At 38.4% G+C, this 23,051-nt stretch overlaps 1 protein-coding gene across 2 annotated transcripts in view; it reads left to right on the forward strand.

The window, feature by feature from the left end:
• Positions 1 to 23,051, forward strand: part of atp2b1a (ATPase plasma membrane Ca2+ transporting 1a) — a 41,513-nt gene that overhangs the window by 2,090 nt on the left and 16,372 nt on the right. For both annotated transcript variants that reach the window (XM_030720650.1, XM_030720649.1), the window contains exons 2-6: positions 11,345 to 11,853; positions 19,855 to 20,052; positions 20,284 to 20,541; positions 21,038 to 21,163; positions 22,409 to 22,570. In XM_030720650.1, coding sequence (XP_030576510.1) covers positions 11,661 to 11,853; positions 19,855 to 20,052; positions 20,284 to 20,541; positions 21,038 to 21,163; positions 22,409 to 22,570 — 937 coding nt within the window. In that variant the 5' untranslated portion in view covers positions 11,345 to 11,660. The remainder of the gene's footprint in view (positions 1 to 11,344; positions 11,854 to 19,854; positions 20,053 to 20,283; positions 20,542 to 21,037; positions 21,164 to 22,408; positions 22,571 to 23,051) is intronic.

Below are 23,051 nucleotides of genomic sequence, written 5' to 3' on the forward strand. Positions count from 1 at the left end.
ATTATTATTTTTTTTAATTATTTTGAAAAACCTTTATATTGCAGAGGCAAGATCACTTGACCTTTTGTGGCTCATTAGTTTGTTTGTAGACCAGCAGCCCTACGAGACTACTACGTCCTTTTCAACTGTGCATATTTTCTTTTATTTGCTGTGCTGGCGAATGTCGTTCTCAACAATGTGACATGCTTCTTGCTGCTGAGATAAGGGCTGATTTTCAAGGACTCACAAAGCTATAGTCGTTGTGAAGTAATGCCGCATATCTAGTATACTTTCTTCCAGGCAGTTGTCGCCTGCCAAGTCTGTTCCTAACTCATCATGGATGAGTTCCCCTTACAGCTGCTTGTTCACATGTTCACTTATTTCATTGTCACGCTCTGCACTGTAGACAACTGCAAACCCAACATTAAGGAAAAATTACAAATGTTTGTCTTCAGTTCAGTCTGTAATTCCTCATTTAAATGTTTATAATTGCTACTTTAAAGCATTATTTCATTGTGCTGGTCACTGCAGGTTTTAATGTAAGGTGGCATTAAGCCTCATGTAAACCAGCATGGAAAGCTAAATATAGTGTGCTTTTGAACCATGAAGTGTCATGTATTTATGGTAACATTTGCCAATGATGGCGTTTTACTTATATTTCTTTTTGTGTGTGGATTATAAGGTCAAATTTATTTCAAGCAGGGGTGTTAGGTTACAGAGTCTTTCAGTCATTCATTACTACTCATTCATTTAACTCTTGTCCAGCTTGGCAGGAGAAACAAACTATGCAGGTGTGACTGCCAGTTATATGCTTTAGTGTTTTAGTTGCGGGAGACCAAATAGACTATAATTGAAGATTGGCAAAAGTTATTATAAACTTTGATCCTGCCTATTAAAATAATTGCAAGGCACAATTTACAAAATAGCTCTGAAGGCTATCAGAAGGTCTGAATATGCTACGAGTCAGTCTGACCGGCATTTATGTTAGTTTTGGCATTACTGCAATGTGGTGGGCTCCATGGCTTGACGTGGCAATGATTAAAGGGATTTTTTAAAGCAGGCTAGATGATTTAACTGCATTATTATTATTTGCTCATTCGAACTTTACTGCGTCATTATATGTATAAATTTCCAGACCTCAGTTTTTCTCATCATAAAGCATTGTTAGTTGTCTGGGATGTTATCACTTGTGGCATACAGTATACAGTCCTGCTTTCATGTAATCTTCTCTACACATTGAACATAGCACGCAGAGCAATTACTGCCTAATCAAGTCAGAGCAATGGATTCCTGTGAAACAATAACTCCATGAAATATCACTTTGAGTTGATTTTTAGTATTTTTGATTATTTGAAAGTGATTTTGAATTAGGAAATGTACATTTTTATTTGTTCCTCATAGCTTCAAAACTTACTTTCTAGTGTATATATTTTCACTAGGGCTATCTGTTAACGGGTACAGCAGGCACTTAGTCATACTGAATGCAGTTTTCACTTGCACAGATGATTGTGGAGGAAAGGCAATTTAATATTATGTCACAGAACATAAACATTTGTGAAACCATAGATTTGGAAAGAAAAACACAAAATACATTCTCCACCACAGGTTTTCGTAAAATGTATAATGTGCATGTCAACAACTGTGCATCCTAAAATTGAAATGATGGCAACAGCAATTTCAGACTGCAGTAGATAATGACGGGGCAGCAGGACCCCAGGCCACGAGCTGCTCTGTAGAATCGCTCGTAACCAAGAACACAGAAAGCCTCTGATCTTCAAAGTGCCTCAATGAAAGATGCCTCAATTTGGAATATTTTCGATCCTATGGACATGAGATGCTATGCCACAGCTCAGTAAAACCATTCCTCATGGTTTGCTGTTATGTCTTTGACAGGAGGAAATGGGTGCAAATTGTATATCAATGTATTTAGGGCTGCAACTATCGATTATTTTAGTAATCGGGTATTCTATCAATTATTTAATCGAGTAATTGGATTAGAAATACTATAGTCTTATTAACAGTTCATCTGCATATTTTAACTTCCGTAGATTTACTGCAGATTTTTCTCTGTGTGAAACACACAGCGGTGGATGGAGCGCCTACAAGGTTCTCTTTGTATTCACACGTGCATCCTAAATACATTTCTATTGCACGTCTGTTTCTAGTTGCTAATCAGAGATTAAAGCAGAAAAAATATTTTGACGGAGCCCCTTAATGCAAACCCACTGTTAATTCTTCATGTGCCTAGATGCCACTATGCTGCAAATTTTATAGCTACTCATTCTTCTGTGGTTATGTAAGAGGGTAAAACCCTGTGCTTCACCTGTATGGTTTTTGCAACTCCAAATTATTTGTTGGTAAATTTAAGATATTGCTGGTATGCGCTTTATGGAGAATTTTCTTTTTTTTTTTTTTTTTTTTTGCTCAAAGGTTCAACAAGAAAAGTGCAGCCTGTTTCTAGAAAGGTTAGAAATATAAATGCAAATTTCTTTAATTGCTTAAAAATTGGTGGAAAGTCTTAACACTAATTAAATCCTTTGGCAACAGGTCTGTAACATGATTGGTATAAGAACCCAGAGAGGCTTTTAGAAGTAAACACAGGAAGGTGTTCACTGCTTTGTGATTCTGCATTGGCAGATAGTTCATCAGTTTAAAAAAAATATTTTTCAGTGTAGAGTTGCAAAAAAAAGAGTGATTTCATCATTTTTGATGCATAATCCCATTAACAAATTGAGACAATCTGTAGGAATCTCTGTATGCACAGGACAGCCTGAAAACAAAGACTGAATGGCAGTAATATTTGGGTCCTCAGGCAGCAGCGCCTTATAAATGCATACAAGTCAGTGGAATTCACTACAAGGACTGATGGAAATCTTTCAGTGAAGACAGATTGTCGCTGAGTCTACAAATGTGTGATGGACTGACACAAAGCAGAAAACTGTCTTATGGTCTAATAAATTAAAATGTTAAATTATTTTTGGCATTTTCACCCTTTAGAATAAAGAATACAGGGGACATCTGGATTGTTATCAGCACACAGTTTAAAAGTCAACATCTGTGATGAAATGGGGGTGCATTTGTGTATAAGATATTTATTTCATATTACACAGTGCACCAGAATTATTTCTTTGAAACAGGGATGTTCCAGAAAATTTGCATGAGCTGTACTATAGGACAGATAAATAAAAGAATTAATGTACAAAAGATGTATTTAACAATGTTACAACAAAATTTTTTTTTTTTTTCAAATGAAGCAATAGTAGGTCATAAATTGACTTAGAAATATAATATGATAGACAGCCACTACTCAGATGTACTCTTATTCATATTTGTCCAGCCTCCTTAATTCTAGGAGGGAAAGGCCTTTTAAAGACCGTTATGTGTCCCTCCATACATCCAGTAAGAGGAGCTGGAGAGGAAAGGCGTGTTGACAGTGACACCTCTGACTGTGCGTTCTCATGAACTGGCAGCCTGACAGCATTTGAGAGCTGTGTAGAGGTTCCAGTCAGTGGGATGAAGTAGCACTCTCAGCTGCAAGCCACGCAGCACAAGGATGGCTGGGTGTCTTTGCTTTGTACCCTCCACATTTACATGGCCTGACCCAGTTCAGCAATGGCTAGCAGTGGGGGGAGGGGACAGTCTGGGGGAAGCTAAAAATACCACCTCTCGCATTAGGCAGCTCCATTGCAGAGGGATCCCTAGAATTGCTATCCTTGACTTGCATTGAGTCGTTGGCATGTAAAGGTGTTTGAATTGCCAAAGGGTTTCCTTAGCATGGAAACAAAGATGTGTGTGTATTATTATATATATATATATATATATATATATATATATATATATATATATATATATATATATATATATATATATATATATATATATATATATATATATATATATATATATATAAGAAATAAATGTCCTGTCTGCTTGGTTCCACTTACCACAACCCTCTGGGTAGAGGATTCAGTAGTTCTGAATAGCCTTGTGACGTACAAGTCTGTCATTCTTGGATGAAACCGGCATAGACCCACACTGAACTGTGGCTCTGCTGCCATAGTGTGGAAAGGGTTAACTCTAGCCTCTGTCATTCAACCATACCATGCCAGCTGTTGGCTTGGAGATCCAATCACAATGATTTTCCACTGTTGTAACATGTGACCTTCTCTGCAACCTGAAACTGACCCAGGGCAGCAAATGTTGGCACTTCCTTCATCTTGGCATTGTTGCTGCTTGTGGGGTTAGGAGGTGTGAATGTCATAGTAAGACATGAAGATATGGGGGGGGGGGGGGGGGCGATTTATTCTGAAAATTATAGGCTTGTGCTGCATTGGCCATGTGGTACCCAAAGCAAGTTAAAGTTCTGCCATCTGAGAAGTCCTTTGAGTCCATTAACACATTTAAAAAACCACATGCTTTTGCAAAGTAGATGATGCTTTGCAATGTACCCTAATATTCTCTTATATCAGGTTGTGAGGAGTGTGGTTAAAAAAGACCTCTAAAATCCAGACTACCCACAATATAGCTGTATTTCCATCAATCTATTTTCTTCTGCCCCCCCCCCCCCCCCCCCCAAAAAAAAAACAAAACAAAACAAAAAAAAACAACTGTTCTTGCTCTGGGTTAGTACCCCTCAGGGGCGAAGGAAATTTAAGGGTGGGAATGCAGCTTTCTAACATTTCTACTGATCTCTTACTGCCACATACAGGAAGGGAGTGAATCAGTTTGTTGTGTAGTTGCATTTTATTAATGGCCTGTAAAAAGAGCCATCAGTGTTTAGACGACAATGGAAACACAGACAGCCAGCAGCCGTAAGAAACCCAGTTTCTTGACAGAAATTCCTGGGATTAACACGTGCGTCATATGCTTGGAATCATAACTAATGCTGAAATACAATGTCACCTTTTTTTCATATTGTTTGACAATTCAGAAAAGCCTTAACCTTTTTAGTGTTTTTTTTTTTTTTGGTCAGACTACATTGTGATTTTTATTTATGTATTTTTTAAATCATGATCCTTAAGAGTGAAATTAGTGCCTTCAATAATGCCATGTCATGTCGATCACCATTACCTTCTAGAGCTCCAAAAATTACCCAGAAGACAGACCCATTGTTTTCTTAATGGGCTTTCTTAATGCTAACACATAATGAAATCTCTGGACAACACAAAACATGCAAAGATGCATTTCCTTCTCACAATAGGGATTTCCACAATCTCCCCTACCTCAGTAGCACACTCGGCCTGGCAATTATACCATGTAATAAATAATAAATTCTGTCCCGTTTTCCATGGCAGATGGCTTCAAATAGAATCTCTACATGTGACAGAATAGTTTCCAAGAATCTCAATGGAATAAGCTGCAAGCATTCATTTGTGCACTGAGCAATAATAAAGGCTACAGTTCTGCATTCGTGCCCCAGTTTAGAGTTCAGACGTGTTCTTGAGTTTGACACTCATTTGGAGTTCCTGTTTGCTGTAAGGACAGATGAAAAGTTTCCTTTCTAACATGATTTGTGTTACTGTTTGAAACGTAGAAAGTGAGTAAAATATCCACAGCCTTATTTCCAGACATGGTTTAATGTTCCTGTGTGCCTCCACTGATGCCTTTCCTAATGAATCAGATGGCTGAGTCCTAGGTTCATTGGGCAATGCATATTGCTTGGTATGGCTTTCAGCATGGTAGTGATTTCATATAAAAATCTCAGCAATAAATCCAGTTTTTCTTTGTTCTGGTATGAAGAAACTAACTAAGTCATGTCCTTCCTAAACAGATATACCCCTGCTTTGCTTAAGCCTCTGTAATTTTATTAGGATGTTGCTTTCTCGTCTGAACATCTGAGACAAATTCCTATCAACCTGGTCGACATGAATGAATCAGCCACATTGTGTTAGCTTGATTAACGTTGAATGGACAGCAGCCTCTCATTAGAATGGACTCTCCCATGTAGAGCGCCATGGAGGTCTCTCATGCCACAGATAGTCTTAATTAGATTAAACAAAAGGCTTTTCCTGAGGTAATCAGTCGGTTGGTCCTTGTTCACTAAAGTACCCCGGGAGTCTCACGGCAGGGAAGCTGGTGGCTTTTTTTCATGATTTTAGATTTTTTGTGACAGACTTACTTTATGTCACTCGACATGGCAAGGGGACTGATGTAGTCTGCAATAAAGGGAGTGTGTAGTTGAAAACATTTGCCTGTAATGTGGTATTAGAAACTCAGACTGGGCTTGAAGTCTACAGTTATTTAAATTATACCACCTCTACTGTAGTAGTCACATTCAAGGGTAGCAGGTTCAGGGTACTTAATTTATACCCGTAGGTAGATTTGGTCTGCAGTATTGAGTCATCCATCCTTGCATGCACATTTTCAATACAAACACAGACTACAGATAAGCATAATACAAAATACTGAAGAAATAATAAAATAAAAATAGGGAATTCACACAGCATGTAAGATAGTAAAGCTATGATTTGTTCATCTGAGTGATGGCTGCTGCAACAAAGCTGTTTTTAAACTGTGGTATTCTGCACTTTGGGACCGGAGACCTTCATCCAGACGAAAGAAACAGAAGCTCACTTTGCAAAGGATGTGAGTTGTTAAAGTTGAACCAGTCGACCGTTGTAACAGTCTGGTGTTATAGGGATGCTGGGTTCAGTTCTTGCTCATTATTCAGCCTGTTAGACCATTTAACAATTTGAGCGAGTTCCTGTGCTTTACTGATAAATGTTTAAGCCATGACACCAAGGAAAAGGATAAAATGGATAAAGAAAATAAAGTCAACAATGTCCACAATATCAGTGTGGAAATGAGGTTTCCCCACACAAGACTGATATTAGAGGCCTTTTTTTTTTTACACACAGCTTCACAGTTTGCTTCAAAGTTCAGCTTTGAATCAATAATTGTTGCAAAAGATTGTAAGGTTGAACATATTCCACCATGTGACCCTTAATGGATGTGACCTCTTTTGTATGAGTACGTTGTCTAAAATCAGTGATCACATCTTTTGAAGATATCAGATATCGTATCATTTAACAAAATCATTAAGGATTATGATGGCCGGGCTCATTATCCTGGAGCCAACTAACAATAAGGTCTTTTGCATACTTTAAAATGGTCCTATTTTGTTACCTGCTCTGACACCACACATTTGTGTACAGGATAAGTAATGAGCACAAGAACGTGATTGCTATGGGGAGCCAGTCGAGTAGTAAAGACTTGATTGGATGGGATCCCATTTATCCAGACTCTTTGAATCCTGTTATTAAGTCAAGAACCCAACCAAGAAGATTTTTATTCAGGTCATATTGTTCTAAAAGCCTTCTGATTAAAATATAAGACTGAATTGTGTTGAAGATTGAAGAAAGCGGTAGTCGAGCATGAGAACCTTTTCCTTTCAAGTGTTGCACAAGGTTATTTTGGCATCTTGTGCTCTTCTGTAAGCAAACTGCATGGGGTCAAGTACATTCTCAGTTTGCCTTAAAATCCCCCAGTTTTTCACGGATTTGCATCATTTTCATCATCATGTAGAGTTTTGGAATAACTGGATTTAGGAACAGGGACTAAAACAGCATGTACCTCATGTAGCGTTCCATACATGAGGTAAATGCTGTTCCTGTAAAAACATATTAAAAATGTAATGAAGGACAGCGCTCAGTTATTGATTGCAAGATTTGAATAAACAACCACATGTATTATTGTGTCCACGATACTTGTTTGCTCTAATGAATCGAAAGGCCTGTTCCACATCCCTCTGGTCAATGGTAAAGTGCTGATTATGTTCAAATTTACAACGCAGTAGAAGAGTTTCGTCTACATGTTTGTTCCCATGAACCCAGGAATTCTTAAATATTCTGCCATAAACCTTCACTTGGACTCGAGGATGAACTGATTCGAATCTGATGGTCAAAGGTTGCTGTGGCTTGGATAAAGTAATAAAGTGATAACTTCTTTTTTTTTTTTTTTTCCCCCCCCAAATGTCTCTGTGAAATCCTAATTTTACAAATTTAGCCTGAAATACTTTAAGCGCCAGGGACTTTCTGCCTGTTGAAAAGTGGTACCTCATGTTTGTGCACTAATTTATTACAGCCACGTGTAAGTGTTTATCCTATGTTTTGCTGTCCTTTATGGTCAGGTTATTTACTCTGGTCTGTTCTTGGTTTGTGTTTGGGTGTGTTTTATCATGTGGGCTGTTCTGTGTAGATAATATTACTGAAGTTAAACATAACCTGTTAAGTTATTGTAAGTGCAGTGAAGGTTTTCAACAAACTTTTCTGTCAAAAATGATGAGGGAGAATAAGCTGACAAGGCAGAGCATACCATCAGATGCAAAGCAGTAAAGATAGGGTAAACACTTGGTTTAATGATGCTAATCTTTGTTACCCCACCTCAGAGCTGGGGTCATTGTAGAGATCTTCTGTGCTGCTGGGTTGAAGATATGTGCAATTTGTAGCGTGCAACAATGGTCATATTTGACACACTGACTTTCTGGTGTATCTGTTTTGCTGGGTCGCTCTCAGGAGCTCAGTGAATTCCAGCGTGGTACTGTCATAGGATGCCACCTGTGCAACAAGTCCAGTCATGAAATTTATATTCCACAGTCAACTGTTAGTGGTATTTTAACAAAGTGGAAGCGATTAGGAATGACAGCAAATCAGCCAAGAAGTAGTAGGCCACATAAAATCACAGAGTGGGGTCAGCATACACTGAGGCGCATAGTATGGAGAGGTCATCAATTTTCTGCAGTCAATTGCTACAGACCTCCAAACTTCTTGTGATATTCAGATTAGCTCAAGAACAGTGTGTAGAGAGCTTCATGGAGTGGGTTTCCATGGTCAAGCATCTCCATTCAAGCCTTACATCACCAAGCACATTGCAAAGTGTCAGATGCAGTGGTCTAAAGCAGTGGACTCTAGAGCAGTCCACGAATCATGCTTCTCTGTCAGGCAATCTGATGGATAAGTCTGGTTTTAGCAGTTATCAGGTGAATGGTACTTGTCTGACTGCATTGTGCCAAGTGTAAAGTTTAGTGGAGGGGAGCTAATGTTGGGTTGTTTTTCAGAACTTGGGCTTGGCCCCTTAGTTCCAGTGAAAGGAACGTTTAATGCTTCAGCATGCCAAGATATTTTGGACAATTTCATGCTCTCAACTTTGGGAACAGTTTGGGGATGGCCCCTTTCTGTTCCAACATGACTCTGCACCAGTTAGCAAAACAAGGTTCATAAAGACATCAATGAGCGAGTTTGGTGTGGAAGAACTTGAGTGGCATGCACAGAGTCCTGATACAACCCAATAGAACACCTTTGGTATGAATTGGAGTGGAGACTGCGAGCCAGGTCTTCTCATCCAACATCAGTGTCTGATGGTCAGAAATTCCCATAAACACACTCCTAAACCTTTTGTAAAGCCTTCCCAGAAGAGTTGCAGGTGTTATAGCTGCAAAGGGTGGGCCGACATATTAAACCCTATGGATTAAGAATGGGATGCCACTCAAGTTCATATGCATGTGAAGGCAGATGAGCAAATACTTTTGGCAATATACAAATGAAGACAATATTGTTGGTACCTTTTCATTTAAAGAAAGAAAAATCATCTCTGAGATAACTTGAAACTGACAAAAGTAATAAATTAAAAAAAAATACTGAAAATTAACTAATGAAAATGAGGTGTTGTTTTTGAATGGTGGTTCAACAGAATTATTTTAACAAACAATTAATAAAATTGACCTGGACAAAAATTATGGTACATCTAGAAAATATTGAAAATAAATTGATATTAGGGACAGGTTAAATTAAGGCGTGTCCTGTAATTAATATCACTGGTTTCTTCTAACTTGTAATCAGTCAGTCTGCCTATTTAAAGGGTGAAAAGTAGTCACTGTGCTGTTTGGCATCTGGCACAGGGTGTCTTGAATCTGTGCAGATGCAATGAAATCTCAAGACTATCGAGATTCTGGAGCGAAATGTGCTGTCTAGTGTCAGAACACTTTCTCTCAGTTGCAGGTCATGGGTCCTCCAAGAGGATAATGACTCAGAACACACAGCTAAAAACACCCAGCAATGGTTGCGAATGAAAAATTGGACTATACTGAAGTGGCCCTGATCTAAATCCTACTAAGCATCTGTGGAAGGAGCTGAAACATGCAGTCTGGAGAAGGCACCATTCAAACCTGAGGCATCTGGAGCACTTTGCTCATGAAGAGTGTGCCAGAATACCTGTCAACAGGTGCAGAAGTTGCATTGAGAGTTACAGAAATCACTTGATTGCAGTGATTGCCTCAAAAGATTGTGCAACAAAATATAAAGTTATAGGTAGCATCATTTTTGTCTGGGACAGTTTCTTTAAAAAAAATAAAATTCTGTTGACTCAAGTTCAAAAGCAATGTCTGATTTTCAATAGTTAATTTTCAGTAAATTTTTATTTATCATTACTATTATCAGTTTCAAGTTATTTCAGTGACCATTGTGGGTTTTTCTTTCTTCAACAGAAGGGTGCAAACAATTTTGTCCACATCTGTAGTGTATAAACCAATATAACAATTCAAAACTATGCCTTGATGGCTTTTCACAATCTGTATAGCAGACATCCTTTTTTATTGTACCTTTCTCAGATGAGGAACAGCTTGTAGTAATAGGAAAAACAAACATGAATGTAAACTGCAACCTGACTGTTTTGGCAGATGGATATATAAAAAAAAGCAGGTTGAAAATGGTCTTGTGGTTTACTGTTCTTATCCATGAGATCTTTTAGTTGGTTGGTATATTTATTTTTTATTTCATCACTTTATGCCTCATATCCTTAGTTTAAATGCAACTCAGTTGAGAGGCAAGAAATGCTGATGGAAATCCTTGACTGTGGAAAGGCTGCAAGCAGTGTTGAGTCTGTATTAACAGTAGAACTCCAGTGTGGAGGGGGAAAGACTGTCTTCATATTCCCAGTGCAGGAAAAGCCCTGTGATTGTTAAATGCTTATTCTCCATAATGCTCACAGACTTTGACCAAGAAAAAGAGTGCTCATTACTATTTTTATCTGAACTACAAAATTAATTTATTGCAACTTAAGTACAGTTAATCAGAATGTCTTGGCAATTGATTGTAGGCATTTCTGGTAATTTTGTAGCTACTTGTCTCAGCAGCCCAATGGTTTTTGTCTAAGGACTTTGAATTCCTTTAATACAGATATTATTTTTTTGTGTATTCTCATGTAACTTTGCTGTATGTGCATACAGCTATATCAAAAAATACTTTTACTATATGAATATTAAAGTACAGAGGAGTGTGCATCTCACTTGGTAGCTTATATACACAGAACTGGCCTAATGTGGTGTGAATATTGACAAATTTCTCTTTGTATATTTGCTCTTCTCTTTCAGATCTGCATGTATGGTGATCTCCGGCTCTGTGGGTGGTCCTCAGTCACCATGAAAGAATAGGAACTCAGCTCTCCAAGGGAAATGGCTTGTTTTGTAATATCCCGTCTACCTGGCATATGACTCCAGCTGCCTGTGAAGGGCCTGTCTGCTGTTTATGGCAACTATTACTGTGTTCGCACTCTTGAGGATTTAAGATTTTCCAGGACAGCACTTGTTTGTGTTATTTTTTTTTTTTCCCCCTCTTTTTTTTTTTTTACCCCCCACTGTCAAGTCAAAGCAGCAACGCTTTGCAATAGACTGGGGACGCAGTGAGAAGATGGCAAACAACTCATACAGTGGGGTGAAGAACTCCATGGTGGAGGCCAACCATGATGGAGAGTTTGGCTGCACACTCAAAGAACTGCGCGCGTTAATGGAAGTGAGAGGCACTGAGGCAATAACCAAAATTGGGGAACATTATGGGGACATTCAAGGACTCTGCAACCGGTTAAAAACATCACCAATAGATGGTATAGTAACATTTCTACTAAGCGTGATTATAGTTTGATTGGATCTTTTACAGGATGTTTTTCACAACTGTGTTTGTAGTGTTTTTGGAATGATAATGGGGTGCATACATAGTTTAGGAGGTTTGTCATCCACATTATGGATGCCTTGACATGACTTCCTTGGAAGCACTCACAAACCAGACAGGTGGCCAGGCTGGCTGGCCCTGACTTGGGCCAATCCTGCTCTATTTCAAGGCCTGTGGATATGTCCCACACACCCTTCTTCTCTCCCTTTTCACCTCTCTGACTGTGTGCGTATGTATGTGCATGCTTTGTGTGTAGGTTTCAGACAGACCAGCTGTTTGCCTGGGCACAGTACCAGTCTGCAGGCAGGTCAATGTCCCACATGTGGGGGACAAAACAGGAGTCTGTAAGGCTGGGTAGTAATGTTAATAATGTTCATCTTTTATGAAGGTCTTCTTGATACTAAATTCTTTACCTAACAATTACAAGAATTTGAGAAATAATTCCAATTAGGCTGCAGTGAAACCACACTGGGTTGCTTTTGACAGCACCTTTTAATTTTTTGCTTTTCTGCTACTTCTGTGTCTGTGTTTCCCTTTATAGACAGTCTGCCTAATCACCAGTATGACCTTGACTGAACTCTTTATTTGTGGGGATTTTCAGTTTGATCCCAGATTAAAATGGCACCACATATTCACTGTAACAGTCCTTTGTATGCAGTCTCTCAGAGCAAGGTAAAATTCTCCTGAGCTTCAGCAAACCAAAAGGAGAGTGGTAAATACAAGGCTTTACAGCACAGCAAAGCAACTCTCTTTCTAGCAAGAGTCATTAACTCAGTATTTAATCCTTAACCTTTCCCCTTTCTTTTTTTTTTTTTTTTTTTTTGACAATATGGTGTACCATTTGCATACTGTGCAGTCTCTCTTACTCCCTTTAGGTTTACTAAAACCAATAGGCCATTGTCTAAACTGTAAGGAAAAATTGCTGAAGAGGAATTTAGCTGCTCAGAGCGCGAGTTGTCTAAACATACATGTGGCTGTGTCATGTTGGTGCAGTTCTGTCATATTTGCAGCATGAGTGACATTGGTTGTTGTGTAAATTGTCCTCCCCCCTCCACTCAGCTGACCTAGTGTATGCTGTAAAAAAAAAGAGAGAATGAATGTGGTTAGACAAGGTCCCTCAGCATTTTTCCTTATAAATCACACTGTATTGATTCCTGCTGAAATATGTGAAAAGATGAGTTAGCCAAATATTTTGAAAATATTTAGAATATCAAGCCTTCATTTCAACCTTTTCTTATTCTGTTTTGCCTCCATTGGTGTTCAGCATATCAACAGTCTTGTTTTTAAAATGCTTTAAATCAGTTTATCCAAAATGATGAGAATGAAAACAAGCCATTTGTAGATTTCAAAGCCAACAGTAGCTTTAACCTAGTTTGTTGAAATTGGACTTACTCCTCATGCCGTTATTTGTAACTAGACTACACTTATTAGCTTGACTAGATCCATATTTAGTTCCACTTGGTGTATAGCCATTGGCTTCTGATACTTAAAATTTCAGTCAGCACATTTGTCATTGGCTTGGGAAATTGAGCCATCATTTAAGTTTACAGAAGCCTGACAATTGAAAAGGGATTTCTGATTAGTTGGGTTAGTCATTATTTGAACCTCTTAAGCCAATCCTTTGCTAATCCTCCACTTCCAAGCTCTTTTCATCCAAAGAAGTTTGAGTAAATTTCCCTTTTAGGAATGTGCAGTAATGTCTTGCTCTGCTTTAACTGGTTTGCATAATCTAAGACTGTAAAGCACATTTCATTTGCATGAAGCTAAGTGTAATTTATCGTGTCAGTACTACTGCTGTTTTTCATGTCTGTGCATAAGTCTTAATAGACCACCAGAGAGCTCCCTATTCAGTTAGATTTCAATTCACTGATTCAGATTGATTTTGGTAATTAACATGCCAGTGCTGAGTTTAAAAAGATGTAATTATGCTCACTGCTTTCTCAGTTGTGACAGTGAGTACTGCCAAAAAGCATATTCAGACAGTGTATGACAAATTGTTTTTGACAAATGTTAACCCTTAACCCATTTGTCACTGTGCTGTAGTGTGCTAAAATAAGAGGTGAAACCATTTAAGCTAGAAAGGAGTAAGATCTTTTTAGACAACAATAGTTTTATTGTCCTTTTTTTTTAAAAACAGAGTAAGTAGAAGGAGGGTGCTCACCAATACATGTCTGATGTCCTGGTTTCACTTGTACATTACTTCCTCTGTTTGAGGTTTGCCTCTTGGTTTCTTTTATTTCCTCCCCCCGGCAGAATATATATATATATATATATATATATATATACCATAATCAGCAATACCATTTTAAGGGAAGCGCTGTTGGGCGTAGGTGATGTCATGCCACACTATCAGTATTTAACAGTTGATAAAACCACAACATATTTTTTTTTTCATGTCAAGTATATTTTCTTTGCATACTGAGACTTATCAAAATTTAAAGGCTCTTTTAAATCAGTTACATTGGCAGTATCCTCACAGTTATCCCTTATTCATTGCTATTTTAGTGTTGTCTGATACTTGGGACCCAGGGTGTGGATCCAGTTGATCTAATTTATAAAAACTGACAGTTTATTTGTTATTTCAAGCAGGAGACTCCCTTATTCAGTGTCAAGGTGTAGACTGTTAAATCATAGGTTTTCTCTTTGTAATTCAGGAAGCCTTTATACTTGTCTTTATACTTGTCTTCATATCTAAATTTAAATTGATATGCTGAAGTGTTTTGTCTCGGAGTGGTCATAACAACTCCCAGGCTTGGTTTCATTCAGTTCAGAGAGAAATTGGGAGTTATGCTGATTGACTTGTAGTAATTTCTGGCTTGAAAACTGACTCATGAGCCCAGTTGTTTTCCTGTTTTCCTTTAGTTACTAAAGGTAGGGACAGGAGTTCTGGTTCATTGTGATCAGTCTGTAAAACAATGGAAGTGTGTGTTTACCGTCTAGTTAGACACTGCCTTTTTGTTATCTGTAGTCATCTGAGTGGTGTGGTTATAGTACTGCCATCAAAGTGTAATGCCATAGAAGAGAAATTGCATAATAATATCCCTAAAACCTTAATTTTTTTTAAAGTGTCATTGCTCAGTTCATTAAACACTGTTAGTGCAGATATTAGATATTAGTGCTTAGGTGCAGCAACACCTAAAATCATCGCTTGTGAATGGAACAGGAAGCTTTTGGAAGAAATTGTTAAAATGATAGCTAATGTTACAAACAACCTTATTTTAGCATTTTCTAAGGGAAAAAAGGTATAAAATTGCAGGAAGAAGAAATTGGTTGTTGCATGTTGAAGAGCCTGATATGCAATGTAGAGCATTTAAGTGGACTTGAGATTCACACAAAAGAGACTCTTTTTGATGCTGCAGTTTTACAGTGTGCCTGGAATTGGTGTCTCTTTGTCATGTGCATGTGTGTGTCATAGTGAACTGTGGTCCTGGAGACACCTACTGTTGCAAGAAGTACCATAAAGATTGTATGTTGACAGATGTTTGTTTGGGTCTGTCTTTTGACAGATTGTCAGGGTAATACTACTAAACATGCAAGAGACAGTCATGAAACTGAGATTAAAATGAAGGTAGAGCTTGAAGATCGGTGAGGTTTGATCTGTGAGCATTCAATAACGAATGCTGGAAATAGGGGACGCAGTGGGCCACCACTGGTGTCAATACTTAATGTTTTTAAAATTTTAATGATGCAAGAACCCATTAGCGTCATGGCTGATGTGATCCCATTGCAACATGGAATGTAATTTGTTCTGTTTGAAGTAAATAGGTTGCTTAAAACAAAGTAATTGGAATACAACAATGTTTAGTTTTTGTGTTATAGCTGAAATGTACTGCTTTTCTTTACTCAGTACAAGCTGTTTAGTGTAGCCCAATAGCTGAAATGAAGCCTTTGGGTCAACAAGCTCTATCTGCAGGAAGTAAAACTCACAAGGTTTCCATAAATGAATCTGGAGATCTGGTCCAGATTCTTTATATCCAGATCACTCTGGTTCTCTCACCCGCTCAGCTGACAGTGTGCAATAGCTGGCTGTCAGCTCTGCTCGTTTGTTGCTCTCCCTACGGCTCCTGAGGCACACAAGCCCGCTGCCGCCTGAGGCTCTTGCACCCGCAGACATCCCACAGTGGAGGTAGGCTGGCAGGGACGAATGAATGCTTTTGCAAGACAGGCTTAACATTCAGAAACAACCCCTATTCAGGGTTTGACTCTTTGTCATTTACGATTTTTTTAAAGTCATGTTAAATATTTGAGATTATGGTACTGACCAGAATGATCTTGATTACTCTCCACGTGTCATTTGCTACCCACCTGCCACCGTCATCTAAGCCCTACTAGGATCTTCTCGTAATAGGTAGAATTATAAAGGGTTGTCCACACAGGAAGACACTAACAGTAATGCAGCAACAGCAACTTTGAGGAGAGTGATTGACGCAGCTACCAGTGGGAATGCAGAAAACTCTTAAATGTATTAACCATCTTGCCATATCAGTTGAAGGTTACCTACCCAACCAGAGCCGGGAATGTCAACCACTAACTAATCATCATGATGAATCACTTTAAATGTAGATGGGGCTTAACTTAAGCAGAGGTGATGGAAATCCCATAATCCAGTTATCCTAATTGGACTCAGATGGGCTTCATATTATATTAACGTAAATAGGTTGATGGTTAATCTTTCAGCAGCATAAACAAGCTTTGTCACATTTTATTACATTTTTGGTGTCTTGCTGCATGTCACAAACCTCACACTGGACATTCATCCAGAATACTCAGTTCATTAGGTTTAATGCACCTGATTAGCAAATTAAGCTACAAAAGTTCTTATAGGGAATAAGTGCAATTTAAAATGTTGTTTTGGATTTGTATATTATCTATAACACACTTCATTTGTGTTGTCAGTGCAGCAACATTTCCTTCCATATGGTCCAATTCTATAGTCCTTCAGGACAGCGTGCATGATTCCGCTTTTTTGTGCACATATTCTAGACTATTACGTCTGTAGAAATTCACACGTTTGGAATTAAGATTTCTCCAGCATTGTTGAGTTAACGGTGTCTCCTTGAGCTGAAAAATTGTACCCCCCCCCCCCCCCCCCCCCCCCCCCCCCCCCCCCCCAACCCATCTCATTTAATTGTGATAGACCCAGAGTAAAGGTTTACCTTGACCTCTCTCTGGTGACTAAAATGACAGTACTCAGATGGGTCAGCTTGGGACAAGCATCCAAATTAAATGGTTAATGATTAGCTGCTTGACATGAGACCCGCACTGAGAGCTAAAATGATGTGAGAGGCCAAGGCCAACCTATTTTCTGTTTGTGAATCCAATGGAGAGATGACACCTTGATCGACTTCTGTCACTTGTATTTATTGCTATAATACAAAGGGAAAATGTGGTGTAAAATTGAGTGGGGTATTAGCTGTCAGCATGTTTTAATTAGAGGCATAAAGAATTAAAGGAGACGGTGAGAGACAGCCAGGGAGCAGCAACAGGCAGCTTTGCTGGATAAACCCAATGACTTTTTTTTTTTTTTTTTTTGTGTTGTGCTGGTGAGTCATTCTTTTCACCTCCTTTAGAAAAGTATGTTTGTGTTAGGTTGTGATGCCAATTAACCATGTAAATAGAAATACAGGATTCTTCTCTTCTAAGTTTTTATTGACCTGCTTAGCATGAGCATGGAGTAGGGATGAGAAAGATAAAATAGCAAGGCCATGTTTTAATTAAGCCAGATCTAAAATCCATGAGTTTATTGGATAGAGCAGTCCACTGAAGTAATCACTTCTTTAGTTGTTTATTCAAGTAATTCATTCAGGAATAAAGTTTAGTCCAACCATAGTCCTACTGTATTCACTGATATAATAAAGCAACAAGGATAAAACACATTGCATTGACTGTACATACACTGACTTTATTTCACTTAAACCTATTTTTTTTTAGAATTCCCAATTATATAATCAGTTATCCATTGCACGTGGTGTTAATCTTTCCTCTATTTTCTGATATTTATATACCAATCTATTAGCCTTAAATCCATTTTAGATTTAAAGTGGGGAAACAAAATAATCAGCTGCCGCAGTTATTACTATATATTATGGAAGGGCTGCACGATTGTGGCCAAAATAATTAGCATTATCATTATTTTGATCAGTATCACAATTATTTGTCACAATTATTCATTGATTTTCAGTTTTTATTGCACTTTCATGTAAACCTATTCTTGGTTAACGTCACTAAATCTGAACTATTTCCAGACAACGAATGACGAGCCACTTCTAGGAACAAGCTCTTTCCCTTCTGCTGTGCCAGATATTTGAATTTTGTTGTATATCTGCCTTTTAACATAGTGTTAGTCATCCAGACAAGTCAAGGAAACTTCATTCAGCACGGAGCAGGGAACAGCTGTGATTGCAGGCTCGTGGTCAGGTGCTGATTTATAGAAAGCTTGATTTGCTTTGTGTTCTACTGATGGAGCATGCTTTTCGCTCAATCATGTTAATTGTGGGATGCTAAAATTGCGATTGAGATTAATTGAGCAGCCCAATTATATGGTATAGGTTTTTTTTGTTTTTGTTTTTGTTTTTTGTATTTTAATCAAGGTTTTTCCTGCATAGAGTAAATTCTTAATCTTACACACATTTTGGCTATTAAATGGCCGTAAATGACATAAAAGATTTTTGTCAAAGTAACAGACTCATTGCTTTTATTTTACAGTTCTCCATATAATAGAAAGCCTCACCAGAATTGGTGTTTTTCTGGCACATGGTCATATTTCATTAATTATTTATTAGTAATTAATTGTTACTACATGAAATAATTACAGTGTCATCTAAATTAAAATGAGAACATTTCCCACTATCTGTGGATTGAACTGTCTGTACTTACAGTATGAGATGGAGGATTGTCTGACAAACAGAAGAACAATGTATCTTATTGTCTGTGCTGTTGTGACTGTGCTCAGTTTCCAAGGTGGTGTCATGGCTTTTATTATACCTCTAGTCTGCATGTTTCTGTTGTTCCATCTTTCGCTCCATGCACTGACCCTGCTGATCCTTTTCCCTCTTAAGATCCTGATATTGCCAGTGCAGCTTCCGTTTAGCCATCAGCATCTCCACTCTTTAATAGTCTCGGTCCTTTACACCCTCACCCCCATCTGCCTGTCAGTAGCAGTTTCACACAGTCACTCCTCCCCGGCCCTCAGTCCCCCTCCACCTCCTCTCCATCCAGTCTGCACAGTCACCCACACACAGCCAGCATGAGCAGAACTGAAAAACTGTCATGCATCATCAAATGTGCGAAGGCCCTTTTGAATATATGACTGTGCCTTGAATGTGGAGGCATTTGAATGGGTTGTTGCCGAAAGCTCCCTTTCTGCTCATGGATGAATGGCTCTCAGTCCAACTAGACGTGTAATGTATCAGAGAGATGACTCTATAACAGGACAGTAGTGTGTGTGTGTGTGTATAGGCACCTGTGAGTCTAAAGCTGATTCAACCTCAAGTCAGTCGGTCATTGTATTGAAAACAGCAGTTTTGTGGGATTAGATTTGACCACTGTCTTCACATTCATTGGCATGTCTGAAAGAGGTGAAAATGCTTGGAAGTGCCCACAGAATGTGTGTCATTGTTTGCAAGCATTGTGTCCTCCACAGCATCCTGTCAAAAATGCTGAATCCTTTTGGAAATTATGCTTTTGGAGGCCCGCTGATGAGAGCACAGCTCGCTGATTCTTACTTCAGTGAGACATGCGCTCCCCCTGTGAACTGCAGCATCTCACCCATCTGTGCTCCAATTTAGTGGCACATAATTAAGGCCTTCTTTTTTCTGATGTGAATAAATATTTGTTGTTTTATATGAAATTCCCCAGTGGGTTTAAAACAAACATTTTATGAATTAACTACCTTTTTTGTGTGTGTGTGTGTGTGTGTGTGTCTTTGCCTACCCAGGTCTAAGTGGGCAGCCTGCAGACATTGAGAAGCGGCAAACAGTGTTTGGGAAAAATTTTATACCACCCAAAAAGCCCAAAACTTTCTTACAGTTAGTGTGGGAGGCGCTACAGGATGTCACACTGATTATCCTAGAAGTGGCAGCCGTAGTTTCACTAGGCCTTTCTTTTTATAGACCTCCAGATACCGAACGAGAAAGTAAGCAACACTTTATTGATATTTTATCTTGTTTTTATTGGATCATGTTACTTTTAATGCATATTAGTTTTTTTTTTTAAGTCTTTAATTATATCTCTTGTTAAATATATTTCATGATACATGTAATGTGTTTTACATTTATATTTCTGTTTGTTTATTTCAATGTCAGACGTAAGATGATGATTTAAGTTTATGCTTTGTATATTAATATTTGTCCCTGACCTTCTTCAGACTGTGGAAAAGCTGCTGGTGGTGTTGAGGATGAAAATGAGGCAGAGGCGGGCTGGATCGAGGGTGCCGCTATTCTTCTGTCAGTTATCTGTGTGGTGCTGGTGACAGCATTCAATGACTGGAGTAAAGAGAAGCAATTTAGAGGCCTCCAGAGCCGCATTGAGCAGGAACAGAAATTTACTGTTGTCCGTGGAGGACAAGTTATTCAAATTCCTGTGGCGGAAATTGTGGTTGGAGACATTGCACAAGTAAAATATGGTAAGAGCTCAATTAAATAGAAATCTTTCTTTGATTGTTAAAAAGAGAAATCTGTTGTTTAAGAATGTTAAGATATTGTATAGTCCAAGTTTCATTAAGACTTATGGGCCAATGGCTGTCCATGGCAACAATTTCTGTCACAAGACGATACTATTGTACATTTAGTGCATCCACAGCTTGTGTCATACTGTGAATTAGCAGCACAGAGCAAGACAGGGATTTCTCTAAAAGTCTAACGCCCCATCTTATCCATTGTGAGATATTAAGGAGTCCAACAGCCAGCTCACTAATGATTAAAATCGATAAAGCAGTTCAAAGACAGTTACAGACATAACCCCCAACCCCTGAACAGACAAACACTAAAGTGTTTCACATAAGGACATTTCATGGTCAGTCAGAAAATCTTTGCAAACCTGTGATTGAAGCATACATATTAAATTGTTACTAAGACTTTGTTTCTCCAAATTAAAGGCCTGTTTGGCTTTGTGTGTTTCAGGTGACCTCTTGCCTGCTGATGGAGTCTTCATCCAAGGCAATGATCTGAAGATCGACGAAAGCTCACTTACAGGGGAGTCGGACCATGTCAAGAAAACACTAGAAAAAGATCCAATGCTGTTATCAGGTAACCTGAACCTTTGACTTGTTCTCTTTACTGGTTTGTACTGGAAGATGTTGAATTTTCTCAGTTTTGACAGTTTATTTTGTCAAACATGTTGACTTGCTTTTTAAGAAATTTTCTGAAATACTTCTTGCATGGAGTTTTTAAATCTGTAAGAACAGGTGATGATTTGATTATTCATATATAAGCTGCTACAAAATTGCAAATTGAAAATAGTTGAACCTCAAATATTCATTAGTATTCCGCAGAGTATGAAACTCGTGTTCTGATGAAAACATATTTGAAATAGAATTGTTGCTCCAATCCTGCTGATTAGCGCAAGCCAGCCATATATCTCCCAGATGTAAAGCTGAAATAGTTCCCATTTTTCTGTGTCCATCCTATATGTATTCTCCTATATGTCCACAAAGCCCTGCACTCAGATAGGCATTGCCTTCATTGCTGTAGTCATTTCTCAAGAAAAACGCGTGTAGGGAGAAACACATTTGTTTAGTTCATCTGGCTGTCACTTGGCGCACCTCCAAGGCAGAGGAGTCATGTGTGTTTGTGTTTTTTATGCACTGCCTCGCTGCCACTCTTTGATTTTCCCTTAACACAGTCTATATCCCTTCTCACGAATGAAAGAAAAGCGTCTTCAAATTTACACAGGCACCTTTTTAAATGCTTTCCACTCCTCAGCTGTCAGCCTCATGGATTTCACTCTTTTACTGCGGCTTAGCTTGTGTTCATTTTTTGATATTTGATGTTTCTGTATAAAAATCAAAGATCTTGCCGTTTCTTGAGAGGAATGGAAAGCCAGAGATGTGACACTGTTATAGCCTCTCAGAATTCCATTATTTCAGACAGACTAACAATTGGCTTTTGATTAAAGGCTGTTGATTAAAGGTTTGGAGTGTATCTTCAGTAGTGACTGCGATTCTTTCTGTACTTTCAAGTGCACTATTCATTTGTATTTATTGCCTGCATTTGAAAACCTGCATTTAGTTTCTTGTGTGTAGCTCAACATACCGCTTGAAAGCCTGGCTAAACCACCTTCTCAACAAAGGAATCTAGCTCAACATTTTCACTGAACCAAGATGAAACGTTCAAAGCAACAAATATGGATAGACGGGTTAAAGCTACCACCAGTGTCTAAACAGAAACCTGGGAGAAGTAATATGGAAACATAGTGAAACAAAGAGCAGGTCATTTGTCTAGGAATGGTTTCTTGATGTCCTTTACACTCTGCTTTCCTTCTTCTGTTCAAAGGCACCCATGTAATGGAAGGCTCAGGGAAAATGGTGGTCACTGCTGTGGGTGTCAACTCTCAAACTGGAATTATCTTCACTTTACTCGGAGGCGGGGAAGAGGACGATGATGACGAAGAGGAAAAGAAAAAGGAGAAGGAGGAGAAGAAGAAACAGAGAAAAAGTTAATATGCTCCTTTGGTGGTTGTTTTTAATAAACCCAGCTTACATTCACGTACACACACACTTGCACATCAAGTGACATGTCTGCACAGATGTTTCCAAAACTTCTACATTCCACAGAAAAATTCCATCTTCTTTTGAGATTTTTAAAAAAAGCAGAAAAGTTTAGCTTAAAGCAGGGTTTGCATGCTTACAAAGAGCCCTGATTTGACATTAGTTTATATTAACAAGTTTTAGAAGTTGTCAGTGTCGCAATGGAGGACTAATTTTCTGCCCAACAATCAACTAGTTGCAGCATGCCTTTTGTATGATGCCAAAGTTTTTGTCATTTAAATCTGTAATTTTTAACAGTAAGAGTGATAGGCCTAACAACTGTATGAAGAGAGCATTTATCAATATTTGTCATATATCATAAGTTATTAATTCTTAAAAAAGTCATTTTCCTATCAATTATGACTAATACTAACTGCTGTATTCGTTCA

Source organism: Archocentrus centrarchus, chromosome 23 (assembly GCF_007364275.1).
Source record: "Archocentrus centrarchus isolate MPI-CPG fArcCen1 chromosome 23, fArcCen1, whole genome shotgun sequence".
NCBI lineage: Eukaryota > Metazoa > Chordata > Actinopteri > Cichliformes > Cichlidae > Archocentrus > Archocentrus centrarchus.